Source organism: Pelophylax lessonae (genome assembly GCF_965119305.1).
Source record: "Pelophylax lessonae genome assembly, chromosome: 3".
Classification (NCBI taxonomy): Eukaryota; Metazoa; Chordata; class Amphibia; order Anura; family Ranidae; genus Pelophylax; species Pelophylax lessonae.
In genome coordinates, this window is record NC_138770.1 from 210885944 (window position 1) to 210911875 (window position 25932).

At 44.1% G+C, this 25932-nt stretch overlaps 1 protein-coding gene and 1 pseudogene across 2 annotated transcripts in view; both read right to left on the reverse strand.

Annotated features, from left to right (window-relative positions):
* SLC25A36 (solute carrier family 25 member 36) overlaps nt 1–25932 on the reverse strand; it is a 111241-nt gene that overhangs the window by 54741 nt on the left and 30568 nt on the right. Inside the window, exon 2 of the mRNA XM_082249534.1 lies at nt 23580–23747. Within this exon, the coding sequence (XP_082105660.1) occupies nt 23580–23747 (168 nt within the window). The remainder of the gene's footprint in view (nt 1–23579; nt 23748–25932) is intronic.
* On the reverse strand, nt 21416–22635 carry LOC309549335 (malate dehydrogenase, cytoplasmic-like; annotated as a pseudogene). The gene has a single exon. The product of its transcript is annotated as a malate dehydrogenase, cytoplasmic-like (transcript).

Consider the following 25932-nt stretch of genomic DNA (forward strand, 5'->3'; position numbering starts at 1 on the left):
GAGTAGATAAGGGATCAACCGCCAAATAAAATATCCTCCACCACTAGGGTAATCTGCTTACCAGGAAAACCTGACCTCAAGGGTCAATAGCGCTTGTAACACTCAACCAGGCATCCAGATCCAGAAAAGGGAATCACAGGGCGCTCATCCTGAGATGTGGTGGCTGCATGAGTTTTCATCTTTCAGATTAAGAACACATTCAGCAAGAACAGAAAATACCTGCTGATCTTTGCTGTGTCCTTATTTTCCGTGGTAGCTGTCCTGGCTCTCCCAGTCCTGTGGTCAAGGAATCCCCCCAACGGAGTGCAATCTTTTGGGTAGACCACCTATGTCTCCAGACAGGATCACACCTGTCCTCAAAAGGGAGCACACCTCACTCCTGTCTGATGCTCTGCGCTTTACCCCAAGCTTTGTTTATCCACTTGCGAACCCACGGTGGGCGGTCCGCAAGTGGTGGTAACACTAAATATTTATATTTAGTGAATGGCAGTTTTACTTTTATCACTATTTAGGGCAACTATTATTGTTATATTTGATTTAGTGTTCTCACTGTATAGTTGCAGCTCCCTATTATTTCTAGTACAGTTTAGCACAGTTATTTTTCCCTTTTCAGATGGATGTACTTTGCAAGGATTTTAACAAACTTTGTTGCAGTGTTCCTCTGTGCTGGGTGAGTCTAATGGGAGTGGTTATATAATCATCAATCAGCTGCAGAGCACTAATGAGGAAAGCTGCTGGGCCTGCATCCCTTTAGAAGTGTTCCTATGGGGAGTATCTCACCAAAAAACAACAATTTGGTTGCAGGGGATGCCTGAAATCTGACTTGCATCTTAGCGCAGACTTCTGGGAAAATCAGTGAGCCAATCACACAAGCTGGAAAATGGTATTTTTGTCTTGCTGTATAATCCATTTCTGTGATGTTCATTGATGGATACAGCTCTTGATCTTCTTAACCATTGGATTATACTGCCCCCTACAGGAGTAGGACAAAAAGGCAGAAAAAAAAAAAAAAAGACTGACTATGCCTATGGGCAGTCCCAGGAGGTATACTCCCCCTCTCTGCTGGGAGGTACCCATTTTTTTCTGCCTAGTCAGGAGTAAGGACCTAGTTCCTTGCTGGGATCTTTGGTGCTGGCAATTTTTTTCCTTTAGATTGATTTTTCTATTTTTTCAATTTGTGACTGGACTGGGCGATGGACTGGATAATCTAGATCCAGTGGTCATCCCACTCTGGCAAGCAAGCGGGGGCAGACCTTAGCTCCGCACTAGGTTGACCTCGACATAGCGCCCCCCACCTTCCCCCGCCTAATCTGTCTCCTCTGATCCTGAATTGGACGTGGCTCACCCTGCGGGGTCTGTGACCACGCGCCCTGAATTCTCAGATAGTAAGGATGATTCCTCCACTCTTGTGGTTGCGCACAAAAAGGTGTTGTTGGACTCACTGATTGTGTCCGTGTGTGAGACTTTAAAAATGGGGGCACCAGTTCCCTTTGACATTCACAAGCCTTCTGGAGCAGCAAAGGTGTTCCCCCTTCCCCCTCCTATTTTGACAGGATTGTCGCAAAAGAGTGGGGACGTCCAAAACATCCCCCTGGGGTCCCTAAGCAATTTGCAAAGCCATAGCCTTTGAAGAGTCCCTTCTTAAAAAGTGGACTGTTCCACCAGTGGTGGACCCCACGGTTTCCAGATTGAACAAGACAACCATTATTCCAGTGGAAGAGTCTCCAGCCTTTAAGGATCCGGCTGACAGGAAGACGGAAGTTGTGGCCCGCAATATGTTCACGGTTGCTGGTTCAGCATTTGGGCTGGTATTCACCATTGCCCTAGTGTCGCAAACTGACTGAGTGGGCTAAACTTTTACGCTGTGACCTGGAGGGAGAGCAGCTCCCCCTATGCCTTTGCTGAGCTGGCAGACCAGTTGGTTCAGGGGCTGTAACTTATCTGTGATGCCTATTTGGATGCAGCTCCCCTGATTGCCAGACTGTCTATTTCGGCAGTGGTCCTTGGGCCTGTTTTTTGGTTCAAAGTTACCCTTTAAAAGTGGAAGTAAAGGCAAAACTTCATTCTAAACCTAATCTCTCTAGCCCCGTGAAGAAAAGATCACTATACTTTTTTCTGAAGACACTCCGGTCAGGTCCCAGGCTGAGCTGTCAGCAGCGGAATCAGCGTGTAAGAGAGGCAGCCGATAACAGAAGCCCCATAGTAAGTCTATGGGTGACATCACTTCCCTGCTGTTGTTGGCTTTCTCCTGCATGCAGGTGATGCCACTGGGGACCAAACCGGCTTCAGAATAGGTTAGATAGATTAGGCTTAGAATGGAGATGGAAGTTTAAAATTAGTTAAGGTTTTGCCTTTACTTCCACTTTAACTGTAATGGGCTCCTAACATTTTAGTGTAGGTACAGTTTACCTTTTGTGTATAAAAACTACATTGGCTCAGACATCATTGTCTGAAAGATGTATTGTACTCCTGCAAAGTCTAAAATTTCCAGGCACAGGATTACACATTTTATACAAGGCTTAAATAACAACTCTCATCAATTGTCTCACATTTTTTATATGCTAGCTATTTCTCTTCACTCCCAAACTAAATAAATCTGTTGTAAAATAAATTCATGGAAGCTCCTTATTACTTAACGAATGACTAAGCCGACATGTGCTTGGCCTAATATAGGAATGTTGCCATTCTAGTTTAAACCGGTTTCCAATATGATGAAATGGATAGAAATAATAAAAAAATTTATATATATATATATATATATATATATATATATATATATATATATATATATATATATATATATATATATATATATATATATATATATATATATATATATATATATATATATATATATATATAATTGCTGCTTTCTGCGAGAAGTTGCATTACCAGCATGTCCATTATTAGCAAAAATTATTTGACCTGAAATGAGTTAAACCAGCTTTCTTCCTACAATGTATGTGAATGCTTCAATGTTTGTTTGCTTGTTTGTATTGTTTGCATGGCCACTACTTCATGAAAAAAAATTACTAAAAAGGGGGTTTCCACAATGACCCAGTAAGCAAAAACCCCCTTGATGCACAGCCCAGATAAAATGAGGTTAATGATTTTTCAAAGCCAGAGCTGTGTAGTGACAGAAAAAGTAAAAAGGTCATCAAAAAGGCAAACCTTGTGGGTAGAGGGTCTTTTTATTCTATTCTACACATGAAGACAAAAACGCCTTCTGTGTGCAGCAGCCTCTCTAATACTTACCTGAGCCCCATCTCTATTCAGCGATGTCCACGAGTGCCTAGGCCATTGGCTTCCACTGTTGTCAAACTCAGTTAGCCAATCAGGAGAGAGGGGTGTGGCCGAACTGCAGCTCAGTGTCTGAATGGATACACGGAGATGCAGCTCAGCTCGGGTGCCCCCATAGCAAGCTGCTTGCTGTGGGGGCACTTAACAGGAGGGAGGAGCCTGGAGCGCCTGGAGCTCCAGCCAGGGACCTGAGAAGAGTAGGATCTGGGATGCCCTGTGCAAAGCCACTGCACAGAGCAGAAAAGTATACCAGGTTTTTTTTTTTTTTTTTTATATTAAAATTAGACTTTAGTATTACATTAAAGTGATTGTAAACACACTATTTAAATTGACATTGCCCCTTTGATTTCTGTATATGGATGATGGCATTGTAATGGTTTTAATAAAACAAACAAAAACACACACATCCCTCAGTACTTTTTTTTTTTATAATGGATATACATATGTCAGATGACCCTTCTCTTTCCCAGCCTGTCTGCAGGCCAACAGTGGCAGGAGGAGCTTCTAGCCCTCTGCTGCGGACCACACGTTCAAAATAAACAGCATTTGGAATACAAAGTAAAAAATAAATACCAATAAAATGGTTTTGAATTGTCATACATATATAGATTTGAAATAAAATCTTTATTTTTAGCAATAACATGGTGTAGGCGGATTTCTATTGTGTCAGTGCGGAAAACTCTAAAAATGGTGGATGATTCTGCAGTGTCAGGGACACAGATGTCTTTTGGCACCCCAGAAGGCGGGCAAGGTTTTCCCTTGTCCGGAACGGTTTGACAAAAATTGTCAACGAACAGTGGGGGAGCATCAAACAGATGTTAGTGGTGCCAAAGCGTTTTAAAAAGGCGCTACCCATTCGCGCATGCGGTGTCCGCAAGATGTACCGTACCACCGAAGGTGGACCATTCTATTTCCAGACTGAACAAATCTACTGTGGTCCTGGTCGAGGAGTCCCCAGTCTTTACAGACCCTGTGGATAGACAGATTGAGAGTCTGTACCGCCACTTACACGTGATAGCTGGTTCAATACTTAAACCGATCTTCGTGATCACTCTGGTGTCCCAGACCATAACGGAATGGGCAAAGTTACTAAAAAGTGACTTTGAAACGTACCAGCTCTCTCCCAGCCTGACAGAGCTAACGGACCAAATAATCCAAGCCCTACTATTTATATGTGATGCGTCGATAGATGCGGCCCCTCTTGTAGCCAGAGTATCCGCGGTGGGGGGTAGCTATTAGACACAGGGTGTGGCTAAAAAGCTGGTCTGCAGACCAGGCCTTAAAAAAGGCTCTATCAGGTCTCCCCTTTTCGGGAGACCGTTTGGTTCCTCATTGGATGGGATACTCAAAGGACTCACAGGCAGAAAGAGTACTCTTCTTCCTCAGTCCGCCAAGGGCAAGTCACCGCGCAATAGACGGGGCCTTATTTCACAGCCCACAGGTGGCACTTTCGTGCCTCCGGCACACAAGAGAAAGAAAGGATCTAAGCCATTTAGGTCTTTGGGGGTGCTAAGAAAACATGGTCGGGTAAGCCGAGAACAGGCCAATCCACACCTGCAGACAAATCCCTGTCTGCATGAAGGGATGCCCTCACCCATATCTGGGGTGGGGGGACATCTTTGCTTCTTTCCAGAACAATGGACTTCCATGATTTAGGACAAATGTCTTCACAAAACGAATCCGATCAGATTACAAGATCGAATTCCAGTCTCGACCATCAGACAGGTTCTTCCCATCCAATCTACGCCCATCTCCAGGCCGTTTAAGGGATCTAAGAGAGGCGGTACAAGATCTGCTGTCGCAAGGGGTGGTTGTGCCTGTTCCTTCTCGGGAACGCTTTCAGGGGTTCCATTCAAACCTGTTCACCGTGCCCAGTAAAGCAAAGTATGTCCAATCCTGGACCTCAAGGCTCTGAACCACTTTGTGCTGGTACAGAAGTCTTGAATGGAGTCTATTGGCACGGTAGTGGCATCTCTACACCAAGGAGACTTTTTGTCCTCCATCAATATTAAGGACGCATAGCTTCACATCCCTATTTATGCTGGACACAGTTTTCTTCCCTTCGCTGTAGGAGAGGAGCATTATTTGTGGCGTTACCCTTTGATCATGTCTCCGCTCCCCGGGTCTTCACCAAAGTGTTGGCTCTGGTATTGGCATTACTGCGACAACGGGGGATTGCAGTACTGGGGTACCTGGACGATCTCCTCTTAAGAGCAGACTCGCATTCAGCTGTGTTGGGCGACTTGACAACCACTGTAGGAACTCTGCAAGAGTTGGGTTGGAACATCAAATTTTAAAAAATCTGCCCTGGTACCATCCTTAAAGCGGAGTTCCACCCTCAAAATCAACTTTTCCCTGTCCGCTTGCTCTAAATTACCTGAAAAAGAATTTGATAGTTAAAATGTTTTTTTTTATTCACTTACCTTATTTTTAAAGAAAATATACTTGCCTTCCTTCCTCTTCCTCCCTCTGCGGACACAGCCGCCGATGTCACTTCCTCCTTGCATTGACTCCTGGGAGATGAACGTCATTGATTCTAGGAGTCAATGCGCCTACACCGGCCCTGCTCGTCCTTTCCGGTGCAGGCGCGTCATTCCCTGCTGAACAGCTTCTGGGCATGCCAGAAGCTGTCAAAGCCAGCAACTGTAAAGCAGGATGGAAGATTGGTCCTGGGGACAGCATATCCTCCCTGAATGGAAGCTTCCAAGGAACGTCGGTGACCATTCGCACCAGATCGGTGTACCAAGCTTGGCGAGGCCAGTCCGCCACTAAGATGACCAGATCCCTTCTGTCTCGATCCTGCGTAGAAGTCTTGGCAGAAGCTTGAGAGGAGGGAAGGCGTAAATCAGATGATACTGACCCCAGGGGCCGCTACGCATCACATACTAGCACATTATGTGACACTTACCTGCAACAAAGCCCTTGTTGTCCCTGCTGCATCCATCTTCACCATTTTCCTTCCGGGTCTGTGGACTCCGGCTGTATTACTGGCCGGAGCCGCATGATGATATCAATCCCGCACATGCACGGGGGAGCTGCCAGTCACGGCACAGGGATCTGAAGAAACGGCACGGGCGGCAGTTTCTTCAGAGCGCATGCGCTGAAGAGGTCATTGGCTGCATGCAATGTAAACATCTCCTAAATGGTGCAAGTTTAGGAGATATTTACAGCACCAATAGGCAAGCCTTACCTATAGGTAAAAGTCATCAAATTGGGTTTAAAACAACTTTAAAGTAACAGGTCTTGTACCACCCCAAACAGACCCTGTAAGCGGTCAGGGGACAGGCACAAGTTGGAAGGAAAGAACCTTGCTGAGGGGTCAAGAGTGAAACTATCTTGTAGCCGAACCACATGAATTTGTGGACCCACTTGGCTTGTACTAGGGAAGTCCATGGGTCCGGAAAGCAGCAAAGACGTCCGCCCCCCCCCACCCCTGATACTGGTGAGGGCACACCTTCATAATTTAGGAGCCTTGTCCGTGGGTCTGGAGAAGCCCGTTCCTGGCTTGCCAGACCAGGTTCGTTTGGATCCTCCAGGAGGAGGCCCTGAAAGGCTTTGATCCCTTGTCATTCGACCCTGAGGGAGGAAAAAACTTCTTATGAACAAAGAAGGAGGGCCCACGTCTACAAGGTTTCTTGCCCTTAGTAGCCTGTGGAAGAAAAGGTGCTCTTTCCACCTGTGAGACCTTTAATAAGGTCATCCAGGGTACCTCCAAACAAGCGATCTCCTTGAAAGGGGAGATCCATCAAGGCCTTTTTAGAAGTCTGGACCGCAGACCAGCATTTGAACTCAAAGACACACACCGGAGGACCACTGCTGAAACAGAGCCTAGCGACTAGGGGAGCCGCATCCAAAAGGAGGTATCACACAGACAAACAGAAGCCCCTGGACCAGCTGGTCCGCCAGCTCAGCAAAGGCAGGGGGGAGCCGTTCTTCCGCTAGGTCACGGCATAAATGCTTAGCCCACTCGGTCAGAGTTTGCGATACCAAGGCAATGGTGAATACCGCAAAATTAAACATATGGAAGGGGCCATAGAGGACCCCTTAGAACAGCTGCAAAAAGGGGATGCTCAAACAGACTTAGTGAAATTAGAAAGAACTTTATTAAGGATCAGAAATGACACATGGTCTAAAAATACCCCGTCTTAGGGGAACACATTACAAATATCAGCAGGTATGATGCAAACGACAGAACACATACTAGACATTAAAACCAACGACACACATTCACAGGGCCGGCCACACACATACTCCGGAAACTTAAAGACAGCAGAGATCTGGGCAGACTGCGTATATTCCGATTGGGAATTTGTGAACGCAGTGTGCTCAAAGATCTACTAGCTGGCATGCCACAGTATAAACGTGAAACAATAATTGTTGTGGACCAAAATAGCTACACCAAATAACAAGGGATCATGACCATCATTAATGTTGTCATTCTAGCAACTTGATTCTACACGGCTGATGCATTGATGTCAAAGAGGTCCTTTCATGGACAAGACAATACATAATGGAGTTCCAGAGTTATATATATTCAGTGGCAGGCTAAACCGTGACACAATATTTATGAATACCAATAGACTCGGAATTCCAAGATAATTTCACCATTGGGAAGAAGGTGTCTGAAGGAGTGTCTGCATACCGAGTATATTGAAAAAGTGTAGAGGACCAGTCCCGGGAGGATCAAGGGTAGATTTGCTATGGGGGGGGTTATGATGCAGTTCGTCAGGACTGAGGAAGCGTGCGTCACGCACGCGAAACGTGTTGACGTCACACGCCGGCCCCGCACAACCCGGAAGAGCCACATATGCGCTCCGGCTTCCATCCATGGCGCGGAAATCCGGTTTCATACTGGAACACGCTGTTTTCCCGTGGCTTGCCGAAGCTGTACCTGCCTGCCGGGCCTCCATTTAAACGTCCTCTGAAGAATACGAGCAGAAGTCCACTGATCGAAGATCCCAACTGCTTGGTGAGCATAAAATCATTCAACAATAGGGGATAGAGAAAAGGCTGTGACCACCAGGCTGCCTGTGGACATACAGCATATTAATGCCTACCAGCGAAAAGCCTTAATCTGGCCTATGGTTAATTCCACTCTTATGAGACCCAGCCTTATTTTGGTGTGAGCCTGCGCAGTACACATATTGCACTGCGTCTCTCCCCTGCTCCCGCACCTTCAATTTAAAATACTGCAAGTGACTTTCTGCCCCAGAGAAACGTCTGTTGGCCTGACACTGTTGCCCCATATCCAAGAGGAACTGCATCATAACCCCCCCCCCATAGCAAATCTACCCTTGATCCTCCCGGGACTGGTCCTCTACACTTTTTCAATATACTCGGTATGCAGACACTCCTTCAGACACCTTCTTCCCAATGGTGAAATTATCTTGGAATTCCGAGTCTATTGGTATTCATAAATATTGTGTCACGGTTTAGCCTGCCACTGAATATATATAACTCTGGAACTCCATTATGTATTGTCTTGTCCATGAAAGGACCTCTTTGACATCAATGCATCAGCCGTGTAGAATCAAGTTGCTAGAATGACAACATTAATGATGGTCATGATCCCTTGTTATTTGGTGTAGCTATTTTGGTCCACAACAATTATTGTTTCACGTTTATACTGTGGCATGCCAGCTAGTAGATCTTTGAGCACACTGCGTTCACAAATTCCCAATCGGAATATACGCAGTCTGCCCAGATCTCTGCTGTCTTTAAGTTTCCGGAGTATGTGTGTGGCCGGCCCTGTGAATGTGTGTCGTGGGTTTTAATGTCTAGTATGTGTTCTGTCGTTTGCATCATACCTGCTGATATTTGTAATGTGTTCCCCTAAGACGGGGTATTTTTAGACCATGTGTCATTTCTGATCCTTAATAAAGTTCTTTCTAATTTCACTAAGTCTGTTTGAGCATCCCCTTTTTGCAGCTGTTCTAAGGGGTCCTCTATGGCCCCTTCCATATGTTTAATTTTGCAGTATTGTTTTAGCTGCGGTGGCTCACTACTTATAGCTTGAGACCAATTAGATTCTCAATTGGTCTCTCGACGGTTCTGTGTTCCAACTATACAGGACACAGCAGTCTCACACTTTGGGTCCCCCCCCCCCTTTTTTTCACAAATGGTGAATACCGGCCTCAGTGCCGAACCAGCCAGAGTGTACATATTGCAGGCTACAGCCTCCGCCTTCCTGCCAGCTGGATCTTTAAAGGCCGGGGACTCTTCAACCAGAATCATGGTTGCCTTGTTCAATCTGTAACCCGGAAGTTCCACCACTGGTGGAATAGTCCACTTCTTAATAAGGGACTCTTCATAGGGGTACCGCCTAGTAAATCGCTTAGGGACCCGAAGAGGATGCCTTGGTCGTCCCCACTCTTAGTGACAATTCTGTCAAAATAGGGGGAGAAACAAAACACCTTTGCCGCTCTGGGTGGCTTGTGAGTGCAAAAGGGAACCTGCGTCTCCATCGCAGCTGCATCCTCCACCTTTAAGGTCTCACGCACAGATACAATCAGTGCTTCTACCAGTGCCTTTTTGTGTGCATGTGGAGGAATCATCCTCACTATCTGAGGATTCCGGGCATGTGGTCGCAGACCCAGCAGGGTGACCCACGTCTGCGGCGGCCGAATCAGATTCAGGATCTGATGAGACAGATGAGGCAGGGGAAGGCAGTGGGCGCTTTTTACTAGCCCGTCGCTTGAAAGTCACCTCCACCCAGGACACAAAGGACTTCAGGACCGCCGTCAGTGCATCAATAGATAGTTGGGACCTGGAGGCCCAGCAGCCTCAGAGAGGGGAGATGTGCTCCAAAGACTCCACGGGTCACCAGGGGAACCCCACAAAAAGTGTAAAACACTGCAAAGGGACAACCCCCCCACCGGGCTGGCAGTGCTACCCTGTCGCCAGGCACAAAACATCAAGCAATCCTCAGCAGAGGGAGAGAACCCCAACAGACTCACCACCCAGCAAAAACAGGTACTTGCAGCCACCAGGATAATCTGCACACCACGAGCGGCGATCAGGAAGTTATAACATCCTGGAGTCAGCACCAGGGGATGAGAAGGGGCTCTCAACGTCAAAATCTCCACCCACAGGGCTCCACTGTCATGGCCGCCGCTATTTTTAATGACAAACTACCGCACAAACATAGCTGCCATGCATAGAGCACACAGGCTACAACAAAATGGTGGCACCACAAAGCTTCCAGGGACCCAGGAGGGAACCCTAGGCCTCAAGGACAGGCCCAGGCAAAACGGGGGGCCCTGACAGGAGCCCTCACAAGGTACAACCCCCCCCCCTACACAGCCGATCGTCCGGTCACCGGCAGCGCACCCTTCCTACCACCATGGCCAGTATAGCACACTGCTCCCCCCCCCCCCCCAGGAGCTAAACCAGAGCACCCACACAGCCCGAGCATAAGGGGGGGGGGGGGGGAGAGACAGATAAAGGGGGGGGGGTGCCAACCATCCCAAGGAGGGGCCAACGTCCACCCCAAAATCTCTCCAGGGGAAGAGGGACAGCAGCTTCTCAAAACACTGTGCTTAAGGAGAAGCAGCTAGCACCTGAAACACCAGTACAAGTTCCAGACAACAATATTCAAAACAGTATGGTACATCGCTAATCATGGAATAATTAGTAAGAATTGAAATGCAGCAATCAAGTGAATGTAACGCAAACAAAAGAATGAATTTACATAAATTATATCCACAGAATTAAAGGTCAGCACGATGAGTCCATACATGTCACATATGAAATCCACCAAGGATAGCAGATGATCAGAGTCCCCAGAAAGGAAATCTCCATATAGAAGAGTAAGGTGTGTCAGGAAGTCGTAGAGGTTACTGCACCCAAAGAAGTGTTACAAATGGCTCCTTAAAAGATAAACCTTGCCACTAGATTATAGGTGGCTAAGCGCATCCAACACAGAAACAGATGATCCAGGATAAAATCACCAAGTGCACCACAGTGACCATCAGTGGCCGTCAGGATCAGATATAAATCATTCCAGGGGTGTCCGCTCTCTCCACATTACTTATTCTCAGTATGCATAAGAAAAAATAAAAAGGGATGGCTTCCATAGTGCATTACCAAAAACAACTATTAATAAAAATAACTAGGAGGTAAAAAAACAAACACTCACATTTCAGGATCAGGTAAATGGCATGTAGTACAAACAGCATGAAGGAATATGCTGCTGCAGCACTCCTGCAGATCATTCCTCTTCCAAACAGGGATCCCCCGGCTAGATGAACTGGGATGGGAAAAAGTGCAAGCTCCTCACACCACCGCAAGCCGGGACCCATAACTCGCGCCGTCAGGATAAACCACGCCCCTACATGTTTTGTTATAATGAACGTCCTCTGGGGGTTGGTCCTCAGAGAGGGAGTATACCCCATGGGACTCCCCATAGGTGTAGCCAGACTTTTTTTTTTTTTTATGCCTAGTGTCCTACTCCTTTACGGGGCAGTATAACCCAAGGTTATGAAGATCAGGAGCTGTGTCCGTCAATGAACGAAAGAGAAAATTTGCATTTTTTGCTAGAAAATTACTTACAGCCCCCAAACTTTATATTTTTTTAAGCAAAAGGCCCTGGAGAATAAAATGGTTATTACAATCTTCATGTCGCATGATATTTGTGCAGCGGTTTATTGTGCAGCGCAATTTTTTTGGAAAAAATACACTTTAATGAAGTGAACACGACACAATAGAATACTCAATTGTTTGGTAAAATATAAAACATGATATGCTGAGTAAATAGATACCAAATATGCCATGCTTTCAAAGTTGCGAAAACACCCATGGAACAACCACAAACTATAGTACCTACAAATCTACATTGGTAATTTTGTAAAGGCTTTTAAATTATTGCCTGTTTAGAGTTAAACAGGTCTGACATTAGAATTATCGCTCTTGCTCCGACGTTTGCCTCACGTGTGATGCCTTCACCATTTATATATGCATGCGGGAGCTATGCGCGCAGTCACATTTACAACCGAAACACAGGGGTGCTTTAAAAAAAAATTGGATTTTTGACTTACATTAAAATCCATTTCTCCGATGTTCATTGACAGACACAGCTCCTGATCTTCATAACCATTGGGTTATACTGACCTCTACAGGAATAGGACACTAGGCAGAAAAAGAACCTGGCTACGCCTATGGGCAGTCCCAGGGGGTATACTCCCTCTCCCTGCTATAGGTACTCAGTTTAGTTACAAGCAGTGTCAGAAGAATTACAACTCCACAGAGGGGTGGTAGCTGTGTCCCTCAATGAACATCAGAGAAATGGATTTTACGTTAAGCCAAAAATCCCATTTTCTCTTTCGTTCATTGACGGACACAGCTCCTGATCTTCATAATCATTGGGATGTCCAAAATCAGTGTGAAACATGAGGGGTGGAACAGCAAAAAAATTCCCAAGGCTGAACAGTAGCCAACCAGGCAACAGAAGCTCAACCAACAAAACTGGAGCCCACCTGAAAAGAAAACAAAACAATACACCATCGAAGGTGAAGGTTGGGGGGGGGGGGTTATCCACTTCCACCTCCTCCTGTAGAAATGATCAGGTGATCAATTTTACAGTGTAGGTAAATCTCTGGATAAAAAAAAAAAAAAAAAAAAACACACGCACACACGGTTTGTGGCTGCAGTGATGACCGACATATTACAGACCCCGTCATTATCCTAAAGATCCTGGCCACCAGGTTCCTGCAACCGAAGACAGCATATTTTCTCTAGATCAGCACTGCAGCCTTCAGCATTTAACACTTTTAGGATTACTGAATGCTTGTGTGCCCTGCCTCACTAGTTACTTCCTTGGTACCACCTTAAACAATTTGCAAAGATTTCAAACAAACTTCTTTCACATCCTTATTTATGGGAAATAGTTTGTAGACTTTAAAAGAAAATAATTAAATTTAGCCCCCGTTCACACTAAGGCGACCTGTGACGCGACCTGGTCGCCTCACAGGTCGCCGTAGGTCGCCTCCCATAGGGAAGCTGCAGACCCGTTCTAATAGGAGCGACACAAGTCGCTCGACTTAGAAAAAGGGTCCGGAGCTTCTTTGGGGCGACCAGGAGGCGACCGCCATAGACTTCAATGTTATGAAGTCCGTGGCGGCCGCTCCGAGGTCATGGCGCGCTGCTCGCACCGCGACCTCGGAGGTCGCCACCCGAAGTCGGATCGCTTGCATGTGAACAGGGGCTTAATCCATTTTGGAATAAGACGAACATAACAAAATGTGGAAAAAGTGAAGCGTGTGAATACTTTCTGAATGCACTGTAACTGGGGGTTCTAATGTTGTTACCCTCAACCACAATTAAATGAAAAGTTTTGCCTACAGATACATTAGGTGTAACAGAGAAAGGGGTGTCATCCACCTGGCTGTGCTACGTGGCAGAGTTTTTCCAAGTCTCAGGACTGAATGGACAGAAAGCAAATGTGCTATAGCAGTAAATACAGCTCCATTTTCTTTAAACATATGCTTTTTCCTAAATAATGTCTTGTCCTGTTTGCCCCTTATTTCCCCTGTAACCTCAGCTCTTCAGAATACCAGAGCTTATGAATATCTAATTCACCACACAACCCAACCTCCCTGCAATAGCACAGTGACATGCTTAAAACAGAGGGGCTTAAAGGACACAGAAATCAAATTGACAAGTGCTGGTAACAGCCCAAATACTACTCAAAATGCACAAAGTAGCTAATGATAGGGAAATGGCAGTGCCTAGAATATGGCCCCCTTTCATGGGGGGTGGACTGCGGCTGTGATCCGCTTGCTCAGCAGTGGATCTGTCCGTTGATCCCCCGCTGAGTAGATGGATGACAGGTCTGTGTCCACTCCGCTTATGCGGAGCAGAAAACAGCCCACTCTCCTCTATGAGCGGCCGGATGTGGACGGACCGCTTGTCCATTTATACCCAACTGCCATCCAATCCGATCTGCTGGATGGAAGGGGAACCCCATCTGTCTTTTTTGGCAGATCGGATTGGATGTAGGCGGGTGTAAAACTGACATGTCTATTTACACCGGTCGGTCCATAGAGAAGAATGGAGGTTCTGATCAGGTCTGCCTGTAAAACCGACAGACGGAACCCAATCGGAAACGTCCGTGTGAAAGGGTGCCACTGCTGAGCTCACCTTCGAAAAAGGTTAGTTTCCTGGCTGCCATGCTGATGCTTAAGCTTCAATGCTTTCCTTGTCACAGACTCAAAAGAAGCAGAAGAGATAACGTATTCAAAAGCATGTTGACACATTTTACATTATAATTATTATTTGGGGTCTTTAGACTAAAATTAGTGAACATACACAGCCAGGCATCTAGAAATTTCAAGAGGTGCACAGCAATGGCAGCCAATGCTTCTTTTATGATTTTCAAAATATTTTTGACCTCTTTTCAAAATAATTTTACAAAAAAAAAAAAAAAAAAAACAGGAAGTTCACCTTAAAAAGGCAAATTGTAACTGTATCAATGAAGTATACAAATCGTAAAAAAAATTAAAAGTTGCCACTATGCTACAGTCAGCACAATATCACACACCACCCACTCATTGTGATCTAGATTTATTGAGCATTACTGTTACACGTCATTCTCATTCCCTAATGAGGTCTAATCGGCCTGAAAAACAAACAGGTTTAGCAAAACAGACCAAACCGTTCACAGGCGATTTAACTATATGGGACACGTTATAAATGAGGAACAGCTTAAAATGCTTCATTGGCAACTCAGGAAGCACTTTAGTCCATCATTCGAGAAAAAAAGTGGGAGGTGGGGCTGTTGCCTATACACCAATGTGTGCACGCTTTAATATAGACCTTGCTGCTGGCTATACACCAATGTGTGCACACTTAAATATAAAAACATTACTGCTGGCTATACACACTTCCAAAGCCCATTACACAGGTCCAAACGTGTCAATTTTAACTTGTTTTTTTGATCACTTTTATTCCTATTACAAGGAATGCAATCCCTTGTAATAGAACAAAAAGAAAACAAAACAAAAAAAAAAAAAAAAAAAAAAAACGCCACAGGTCTTCTATGGACAGGTCAACGTTTAAAAGAAAAATCACCCCAAAATCTCTTTTTTACCTTTAACTTCTTCCCATCCGCGCTATAGCCGAAGTACGGCTACAGCACGGACTCACATTTCCGGGAGGCCGTCTTAAAACAGCCTCCCAGAGACAGGCTCCCCGCGCATCGGGGAAAATCTGTGTCCCTGTGCCCTGATTACACAAGGTACATTAAAACACACTAACTGCCCACCATCAGTACCCACAGTGTCCACCATCAGTGCCCCCCATCAGTGCCCATAGTGCTGCCAGTCAGTGCCCATCAGTGACTGCTCATCTAGGCACTGATGAGCACTGACTGGCAGCACTATGGGCACTGAGTGTGGGCACTGATGGTGCTGCCCATCAGTGCTCATCAGTCCCGCCCATCAGTGTCCATCAGTGCCACCCGCCAGTGCCCGTCAGTGCCACCTCACAGTGCCCAGCAGTGCTCATCAGTGCGGCATATTAGTACCTCCTCATCAGTGCCCATAAGTGCCACCTCATCAGTGCCCATAAGTGCAGCCTATCAGTGCCCATCAGTTCAGCCTCATCAGCGCACATCAGTGAAGGAGAAAAATGTATTGACTTTTTCAAAATTTACTCACAGAAAATAAGAAAACTTATTTTTTGTTCAAAATTTTCTGTCTTTTTTCTTTTTTTTGTAAAAAATAAAAAACCCAGAGATGATTACATACCACCAAAAGAAAGCTCTATTTGTGTGAAAAAAAAGGACGAAAAATTCATATGGGTTCAGTGTTGCATGACCAAGCAATTGTCATTCAAAGTGTGAGAGCGCTGAAAGCTAAAAATTGGTCTGGATGGGAAGGGGGTTTAAGTGCACAGAAGGCAAGTGGTTAAAAGCAAAATATAAATAAAATAATAAATAATGTTTTGAACTTTTGCTAAAATAAATATATACATTTTACTTCCTGCCTGGATGGGAAGGAACATTATGACATCGCTCCGGTCCTCCAAGGTTATAGAACTGATCAAAGAGCTCTTTGATCGCCTATGGGAGCAGCACCGTCAGATCATTTCTCAGGCGAACTGATGGAAACAGTAATCTTGAAAAACACTGGCGAGCAGCGGGAGAGGGATTTCTCCTTCCTATGCTTTGGAAAGCATTCCAGTGGCTCATGAGCCACTCAGAATGCTTTCATGAGAGAGCCAGCCACCGGCTGCAAAAAACGGTACTGGGGTTATGGCTGATATCTTCAGCCAGAATCCCAGTAAACCGCAACATATTATATTATATATATATATATATATATATATATATGCATATGCAATGCGGTCGGTAAGTGGTTAAACATAAGGTACTTTTTGAAACTACTTCAATCCCTTAGGACGTACACAGACGCCCTCAAGTTGAAGTGGTTTTACCCAAATGCAGGCATTACCTTATCAAAATTTTCAGCCGACAATGGGTTTTTATTATACTTCCTTACTTCACTTCCGTGCCAGCAGCTGCCACTGTTACCAGACTCTCCCATGCAATCAGGAAGCCCGGCACCACTACCCTCATACCCTCTGTGAATAAGGAAACCAGAAGTGACTAGGATTTTGGTGCTTCCAGTTGGATTTTGATGTTTACAAGCCATTACCAGCTTGCAAAGCATCTGATCAAACAAATCTTGGTTTGATCAATGCTTTCAGGAGAGACCTGGGGTCTAATAGACAGCAGACCTCTACATAAAGAGGACCGGTCATGCTTGTTGTTCATCCCTTGTGATAGCAATAAAGTTGAGTAAAGTTGAGTAATAAAAAAAATTGGAAAAAAAAAAAAAAAAGCACCCCCATTTAAGTCCCACATGCATACAGTGCATTGCGAAAGTATTCGCCCCCCCCCCCCCCCCCCCCTGAACTTTGCAACCTTTTGCCACATTTCAGGCTTCAAACATAAAGATATAAAACTGTAATTTTTTGAGAAGAATCAACAACAAGTGGGACACAATCATGAAGTGAAACTAAATTTATTGGATATTTCAAACTTTAACAAATAAAAAAACTGAAAAATTGGGCGTGCAAAATTATTCAGCCCCCTTAAGTTAATACTTTGTAGCGCCACCTTTTGCTGCGATTACAGCTGTAAGTCGCTTGGGGTATGTCTCTATCAGTTTTGCACATCGAGAGACTGAAATTTTTGCCCATTCCTCCTTGCAAAACAGTTTAGAGGGACGGCCAGATCTTCGTAGATTTGCAGTGGTCCGATACTCCTACCATTTTAATATTATCGCTTGCACAGTGTTTCTTGGGATGTTTAAAGCTTAAGAATTTTTGTATCCAAATCCGGCTTTAAACTTCTCCACAACAGTATCTCGGACCTGCCTGGTGTGTTCCTTGTTCTTCATGATGCTCTCTGCGCTTTAAACGGACCTCTGAGACTATCACAGTGCAGGTGCATTTATACGGAGACTCGATTACACACAGGTGGATTCTATTTATCATCATTAGTCATTTAGGTCAACATTGGATCATTCAGAGATCCTCACTGAACTTCTGGAGTGAGTTTGCTGCACTGAAAGTAAAGGGGCTGAATAATTTTGCACGCCCAATTTTTCAGATTTTTATTTGTTAACAAAGTTTGAAATATCCAATAAATTTCGTTCCACTTCATGATTGTGTCCCACTTGTTGATTCTTCAACAAAAATTACAGTTTTATATCTTTATGTTTGAAGCCTGGAATGTGGCAAAAGGTCGCAAAGTTCAAGGGGGCCGAATACTTTCGCAATGCACTGTATGCATGTGGGACTTGAACGGGGGTGACTGCAACACACATGTGAGGCATTGCTTCAAACATCACAGTAAGAACAATAATTCTAGGACCAGACCTCCTGTGTAACTCCACACTGGTAACCTGTAAAGGCTTTTAAAGCAACACCCATTAGTTTTTTTTTTTTTGTTTTTTGGGTACCTAGTTTGTCATTTTACAGCCGTACAAATTTTTAAAGCGCGACATGGTAGGTATTGATTTACTCGGCAAAACATCATCATCTTTTATATTTTTTCAAAAAAATTTGTATTCTATTTTTGTTCACTAAAATTTAATAACATGTATTGTTTCCTAGAAATCTGCATTTTCAAAAATGCACAAATATTGTACGACGATAAAAAAATAAAATGGCAACAATCACCAATTTATTCTCCAGGGTCTCTGCTTTAATATATATATATATATAATATATATATATATATATATATATATATATATATCTATATCTATATATCATACATACATATACACACAGTGCCTTGCGAAAGTATTCGGCCTCCTTGAACTTTGCGACCTTTTGCCGCATTTCAGACTTCAAAGATATAAAACTGTCATTTTTTTGTGAAGACTCAACAAGTGGGACACAATCATGAAGTGGAACGAAATTTCAAACTTTGTTAAATAAAAAAACAGAAAAATTGGGCGTGCAAAATTATTCAGCCCCTTTACTTTCAGTGCAGCAAACTCTCTCCAGAAGTTCAGTGAGGATCTCTGAATGATCCAATGTTGACCTAAATGACTAATGATGATAAATAGAATCCACCTGTGTGTAATCAAGTCTCTGTATAAATGCACCTGCACTGTGATAGTCTCAGAGGTCCGCTTAAAGCGCAGAGAGCATCATGAAGAAGAACAAGGAACACACCAGGCAGGTCCGAGATACTGTTGTGGAGAAGTTTAAAGCCGGATTTGGATACAAAAATATTTCCCAAGCTTTAAACATCCCAAGGAGCACTGTGCAAGCGATAATATTGAAATGGAAGGAGTATCAGACCACTGCAAATCTACGAAGACCTGGCCGTCCCTCTAAACTTTCAGCTCATACAAGGAGAAGACTGATCAGAGATGCAGCCAAGAGGCCCATGATCACTCTGGATGAACTGCAGAGATCTACAGCTGAGGTGGGAGACTTTGTCCATAGGACAACAATCAGTGGTATATTGCACAAATCTGGCCTTTATGGAAGAGTGGCAAGAAGAAAGCCATTTCTTAAAGATATCTATAAAAAGTGTCGTTTAAATTTTGCCACAAGACACCTGGGAGACACAAACATGTGGAAGAAGGTGCTCTGGTCAGATGAAACCAAAATCGAACTTTTTGGCAACAATGCAAAACGTTATGTTTGATGTAAAAGCAACACAGCTCATCACCCTGAACACACCATCCCCCCACTGTCAAACATGGTGGTGGCAGCATCATGGTTTGGGCCTGCTTTTCTTCAGCAGGGACAGGGAAGATTGTTAAAATGGATGGGAAGATGGATGGGAAGATGGATGGAGTCAAATACAGGACCATTCTGGAAGAAAACCTGATGGAGTCTGCAAAAGACATGAGACTGGGACGGAGATTTGTCTTCCAACAAGACAATGATCCAAAACATAAAGCAAAATCTACAATGGAATGGTTCACAAACAAACATATCCAGGTGTTAGAATGGCCAAGTCAAAGTCCAGACCTGAATCCAATCGAGAATCTGTGGAAAGAACTGAAAACTGCTGTTCACTAACGCTCTCCATCCAACCTCACTGAGCTCGAGCTGTTTTGCAAGGAGGAATGGGCAAAAATTTCAGTCTCTCGATGTGCAAAACTGATAGAGACATACACCAAGTGACTTACAGCTGTAATCGCAGCAAAAGGTGGCGCTACAAAGTATTAACTTAAGGGGGCTGAATAAATTTTGCACGCCCAATTTTTCAGTTTTTTTAATTTGTTTAAAAAAGTTTGAAATATCCAATAAATTTCGTTTCACTTCATGATTGTGTCCCACTTGTTGTTGATTCTTCACAAAAAAATTACAGTTTTATATCTTTATGTTTGAAGCCTGAAATGTGGCAAAAGGTTGCAAAGTTCAAGGGGGCCGAATACTTTCGCAAAGCACTGTGTGTATAATGTTTGCGTGTTATAAGTAATTTTCTAGCAAAGGAAAATAATGAAATGCTTATTATTACATATATGTAAGAATTGGCCTGGGGGTCAAGTGGTCAAATTGATACTACTAAAAACATTCAAGAGTAAATTCTGCACTAATCCATCACATCACCTATAGCAGTGATGGGGAACCTTTTTGAGCCCGAGTGCCCAAACTTCAACACAAAAGCAACTTATTTTTTCAAATTGCCAACACTGCAATTAAACCGCAGCCACCCAGGTGATGATCGCACACTCCAAGAGGGATTGTAGTCAGTTCAGCTCCGGCGTCCAGCTCCGGCGTCCAGCTCCGGCGTCCATTGTCAGTGTGCCTGGCAGGGCTTCTTTTGTTGGTGCCTTTGATCACCCTCCTCACTCTTGATGGTGTCCTCTCAGCACCGTCCTCTTACTCCTCTCTGGCTGGTTCAACTCCAGGGGCTGTTGAGGCTTGGGCTCTCTCTCCCTCCTGAACCACCTCAGCCTCCTCTCACCCTTGCTTTCCCTTCTCTCTCTCAGCCCTTTTTTTTCCCCCGGGCTCCAGGCTGCCCTCCTTTTATTGTCTCGGGGAATGCTAAGGCTGTAGTTTTTCTTTAATTGATTAAAATGGAGCAATAATCTTCAGGGACTACAAGTCCCATGGTTCACTCGCCCTGGCTACTCATTGGTCCTTGGCTTCAACCAATGGGAGGCAGGAAAAACCAGAGTGGGTGGCGATCCCTGCAAGCGCCGCTCTGTCCCTGTCCTGCGCAGCTTGACAGAAGGAAGAGGGTGAGCGGGGGGAAATACACTGACAGCTCACGCTCGCTTCTTCTCTTGTCACAGTGTGGGAAGTGGCGGCGGCTCTCGCGTGCCCACAGAGAGGGCTCTGCGTGCCAGCTGTGGCACACGTGCCATAGGTTCGCTATCACTGACCTATAGTATACCCTAAATGCTTATTTTACCTTCTCTGACAAGAGATTGCTTCTATTTAGACCTAGCTGGCTAGGCTGGTCATTTCAGATCTTTATCTGTCAAAAACTGGTCCCAAGGCTGTCCTTTGACTTTTTTTAAGGCCAAGAAATATCTGCTCAGAATCAGCACAGCTGCAAGACACAATTTTTCTAATGGTGTTTGAAAGAGAATCTGGTACCGGTGCATTTTGTACGCCCCCGCACTATGTGGTCTGGTTTTTTTTTGGTGTTGAGGGTTTTATTTTTCACTACCACCAGGAAAGACTTGAACTAGTCACAGGTACAAAACTCAGATGTGACAGAGTAGATTTTGCTAGAATTGACCATTTTAGACATAAATAGCACTAAAAACGTAAAGACTACTTATAACATTTTCATTGGTTAAGTGCATTTGTGGACCAGTTTCTAGTCATGCAATTGAAAGAAACTCAAAAACAATATATTTTTCCTCTTGGAGTTCTTTGGCGGTTCGATCCAGCTTTCCATGAGAGAAATCATCAATTTGTAGGCTTTCTACTATCTTCCAGTTTTTATCCTTGATTACAACAGGGAAGGAGTACATGAGATCGCCAGGCACACCATATGAGTTTACATCTGAAACACCCATGGACACATATTGCCCCTCCAGGGTTCCAAACAAAATGTCGCAAATATGATCACAAATGGAAGCCAACATAGCGTTAGAGAACTTTGTTTGCAATAACAGCAGCACCACGCTGCTGAACAGTTGAGAGGAATTCCCCTTTAAGCCAGATGTCGTCCTTCACTGCCTCAAACAATGGCCCATCCTTTCCTTGGAGATGGACAATAGCATGACTAGTATCAGGGTACTGGGTAGAGGAGTGATTTCCCCAGATGATCACATTCTTAACATAATCATTTGCTACCTTCAAGCAATTTGCAATCTGAGCTTTGGCTCTGTTGTGATCTAGACGAGTCAAGCAGCTGAAGTTCTCTTTAGGGATGAATGGAGCAGACTTCATGGCAGTTGGTGTTTGCAGGATTGCCCATCACAATCACCTTCATGGACTTCTTGGCTTATTTGTCAAGAGCAGCACCTTGCGATTTAAAAATTTTAACATTGGCCTTCAGCAGGTCTTTTCTTTCCATCCCTTCCCTTCTTAGCATGGAGCCTACCAGAACAGCAACATCTAGGTCTTTGAAGGCTTCGTCTTCCTTGTCTGTAGCTATGACATCTTTAAAGCAGAGGGAGGGCTCTTTGAGCTCCATTACAACTCCTCCCAATACTCCATCATAGGTGTAATATCCAGGAGAACAAGCTCAAATGGCTGGTCTTTACCAAAGACATCACCTTTTGCAATTCCATAAAGCAGAGAGTAGGCAATCTGACCAGCAACTCCAGTTACCAGGACTCTTAAAGGCTGAGCCATAGTGTTCCTTATGTAGAGGCTGAAAGACAGGCCGATGCAGGGAGGAGGAAGGTCACTGTGTGTGAAGCTTCTGTGAAGAGTATGTGGTCAGTTTTTGCTAAGAGGAGACGCAGAACCCCAGATCCTTGTCAATGCAATTTTTTTGTGAAATGCAGGTTTAGGAGTTAAATACCGCATGAGTCATTTTAACCCAAAAATGCATGCGGCTTATAACTCTTAGTGAATTGACCCCCAAATCACCTAAAAACAGAGCTTTCAATACTAATAAAAAGCTGAGCGAGTTTCCTGGTACATGTGTATGGACAGCTTAAGTGTCAGTTCACACTAGCATGATGCGGGAACCAGCGTGAATCCAGTGCCTGTGTCCACATCGCATAGGACTCGCAGGCAGTTCACACTGTCCTATGGAAACCGCTGCAGGTGTCAATAGACAGTTAATGACACCCCAAGATCGGTTCACAAATCGCAGCGCAAACTGTCAAATAGTGAAGAAATCGGATCACATTGGTGTGAACACCCATGCAATCCGATTCCAGTGCAGACCAAAAAAAAAGGGTCCTGCACCATTTTGGTCCGAATGCGATGCAAATTCAGCCATACAATCTGTATGGCTGAATTTGCATCCCACTGACATCGCATGTGATTTACACATCAACGCTGTGCCAATCAAATGCGAGGTCTAGCATCGTGAGTGTGAATGGGCACTTGTTGCCAGATGTACTAAGCAATGCCATGAAATGTATATACAATACAATGATACATTTGATACTTTATTTTTAGTGAAAATACAGTATGGATATACATAACATGGCTATATAGATGGGCTTTTGTTCATGTCAGAACTGCTTTTCTCCCCAAAGCCTATCGACATAGAACCCTAAAGAATGCATACATCTGTGTGCACTATTCTAAGTGCACTATTCTGAGTGCACTCACTTGGGTATGTGTTTTTTTGAATACTGTCTATTTATATTTTTTATAGATCTTACTTTAGACAGTGCAGTGGTCCAGGTGACACCACTCTGTTAACACTGGCACCATTTACAGTGTTCAGCTGTACTTCAGAGATGTAAAGTGTGACTGAAGAGGAGGACTGGAGCCTGGTCTTCACAACTTCCAACGGACAAGTCAGTATGGCGCCTACAGTGCCCCCACATCTAAAAAGAAGAAAAGAAAACAGCATTTATGGTTACCAAGGTCAAAATAAATTGAGAATCTCACAAGTTCTTGATTCATCAGGCTAGAGCTAGATGCACAGGCTGAAATATTTTCAGATGGTTTATGGATTAACCAGGTTAAACTACTTTGGACACCAGGGTATTCTATTATAAAGGACAATACTAAGCATTTTAACATTCTTGACTAAATACAGGCTATGATACATTTTGTGCACAATTTCAATTACTCAGCATAATCTTCTTTAAATGGTCAAGAATTACTTGCAAAAGCTTCACTGCTTAGCTTGTGCTACTTGTGCAATACACAAATACAATCCAAATACGTTTTAGGTTCTCAAGTGCAGCTATATGAATGGGCCTGTAGTGTTCTACGATACTGTAGTGTTCTATGATACTGCATATACTGTAGATGCATGCAAAACTATAGGCTGTATGCTTTTGTACGCAGCATTTTAATGCCTGTGCGAATAAGCCCAAGCTCAGTTTTAGCCTTTCCTTGACTAATATGCACATTTATTTGTAAGAGCTGCATGGCTGAATGATCAATGATATATGCAAGAACTCAAACTACCACTAAGGCTCGGTTCACATATATGCGAATCAGACATGTTTTGAACCAACCCAATTCCCAGCATAACATGTGAACGGGACCAGCTTTCAATGGAGCCGATTCACACGTCAGGGGTGGCAAAGGTCTGTTTTTGAAAAGAGTCCTGTGCGAAGCTATAAAACTAGCCTTCCTTTGAGCTAGTTGAGTATCTGGAACATAAGCATTGTGGATTCAATTATACTCTCAAAATGGCCAGAAAAAGAGAACTTTCTTCTGAAACTTGACAGTCTATTCTTGTTCTGAGAAATGAAGGCTATTCCATGCAAGAAATTGCCTACAATAATGTGTACTACTCCCTTCAAAGAAACAGCACAAATGGGCTCTAAACAGAATAGAAAGAGAAGTGGGAGGCCCTACTGCATAACTAAGCAAGAGGACAAGTACATTAGTAGCGTCTCTAGTTTGAGAAATAGACACCTCACAGGTTGTCAACTGGCAGATTCATTAAATGGTACCCACAAAACGCCAGTCTCAACATCCACAGTGAAGAGGCGACTCCGGGATACTGACCTAGGCAGAGTGGCAAAGAAAAAGCCATTTCTGAGACTGGCCAATAAAAGGAAAAAATTAAGATGGGCAAAAGAACACAGACATTGGAGAGAGGAGGATTGGAAAAAAGTGTTCTGGACACACAAATCTAAGTTTAGAACAGCAGAACAAGTGAACAGATGCAGGAGGAGTGTCTGACGCCATCTGTCAAGCATGGCGGAGGTAATGTGATGGTCTGGGGCTGTTTTGGTGCTTGTACAAAGTAAAGGGGATTTTGAATAAGGAAGGCTATCACTCCATTTTGCAATGCCATGCCATACCCTGTGGACAGCGCTTGATTGGAGCAAAATTTCCTCCTACAACAGGACAATGACCCAAAGCACACCGCCAAACTATGGAAGAACTATTTAGGGAAGAAGCAGTCAGCTGGTAAACGGTCTGTAATGGAGTGGCCAGCGCAGTCACCAGATCTTAACCCTATTGAGCTGTTGTGGGAGCAGCTTGACTATATGGTACGTAAGAAGTGCCCATCTAGCCAATCCAATTTGTGGGAGGTGCTTCAGGAAGCATGGGGTGAAATTTCTTCAGATTACCTCAATTGACAGCTAGAATGTCAAAGGTCTGTAGTAGTAGTAGTAGTAATTGCTGCAAATAGAGAATTATTTGATGAAAGAAAAATGAAGGACAAATTATTTCAAATAAAAGTCACTATTTCTAACCTCATCAATGTCTTGACTATATTTTCTATTAATTTTGCAACTCATTTGATGAAAAAAGTGTGAGTTTTCATGGAAAACATAAAAATTGTCACTCACTCACTCTTAAAATGGAGCCCATGTCTGGAAGGGGCAGATTTACAAATCATATACTGAAAGTTTTTTTTTTTTTTTAAAAAAAAGCTTAGCAATGTGCAGTACCTACCCTGTCACACTAAAATCAATGTGGAGTGTAGTCCTCCAGTACATTTGATGCTCCAGTTCTAGTCGCTTCTATTGTTCCCCTCAGTGGCCCCCTCATCCTGCTTAGGTGGGCATCCACACAATGAGCATAGAACACTGGCCCTGT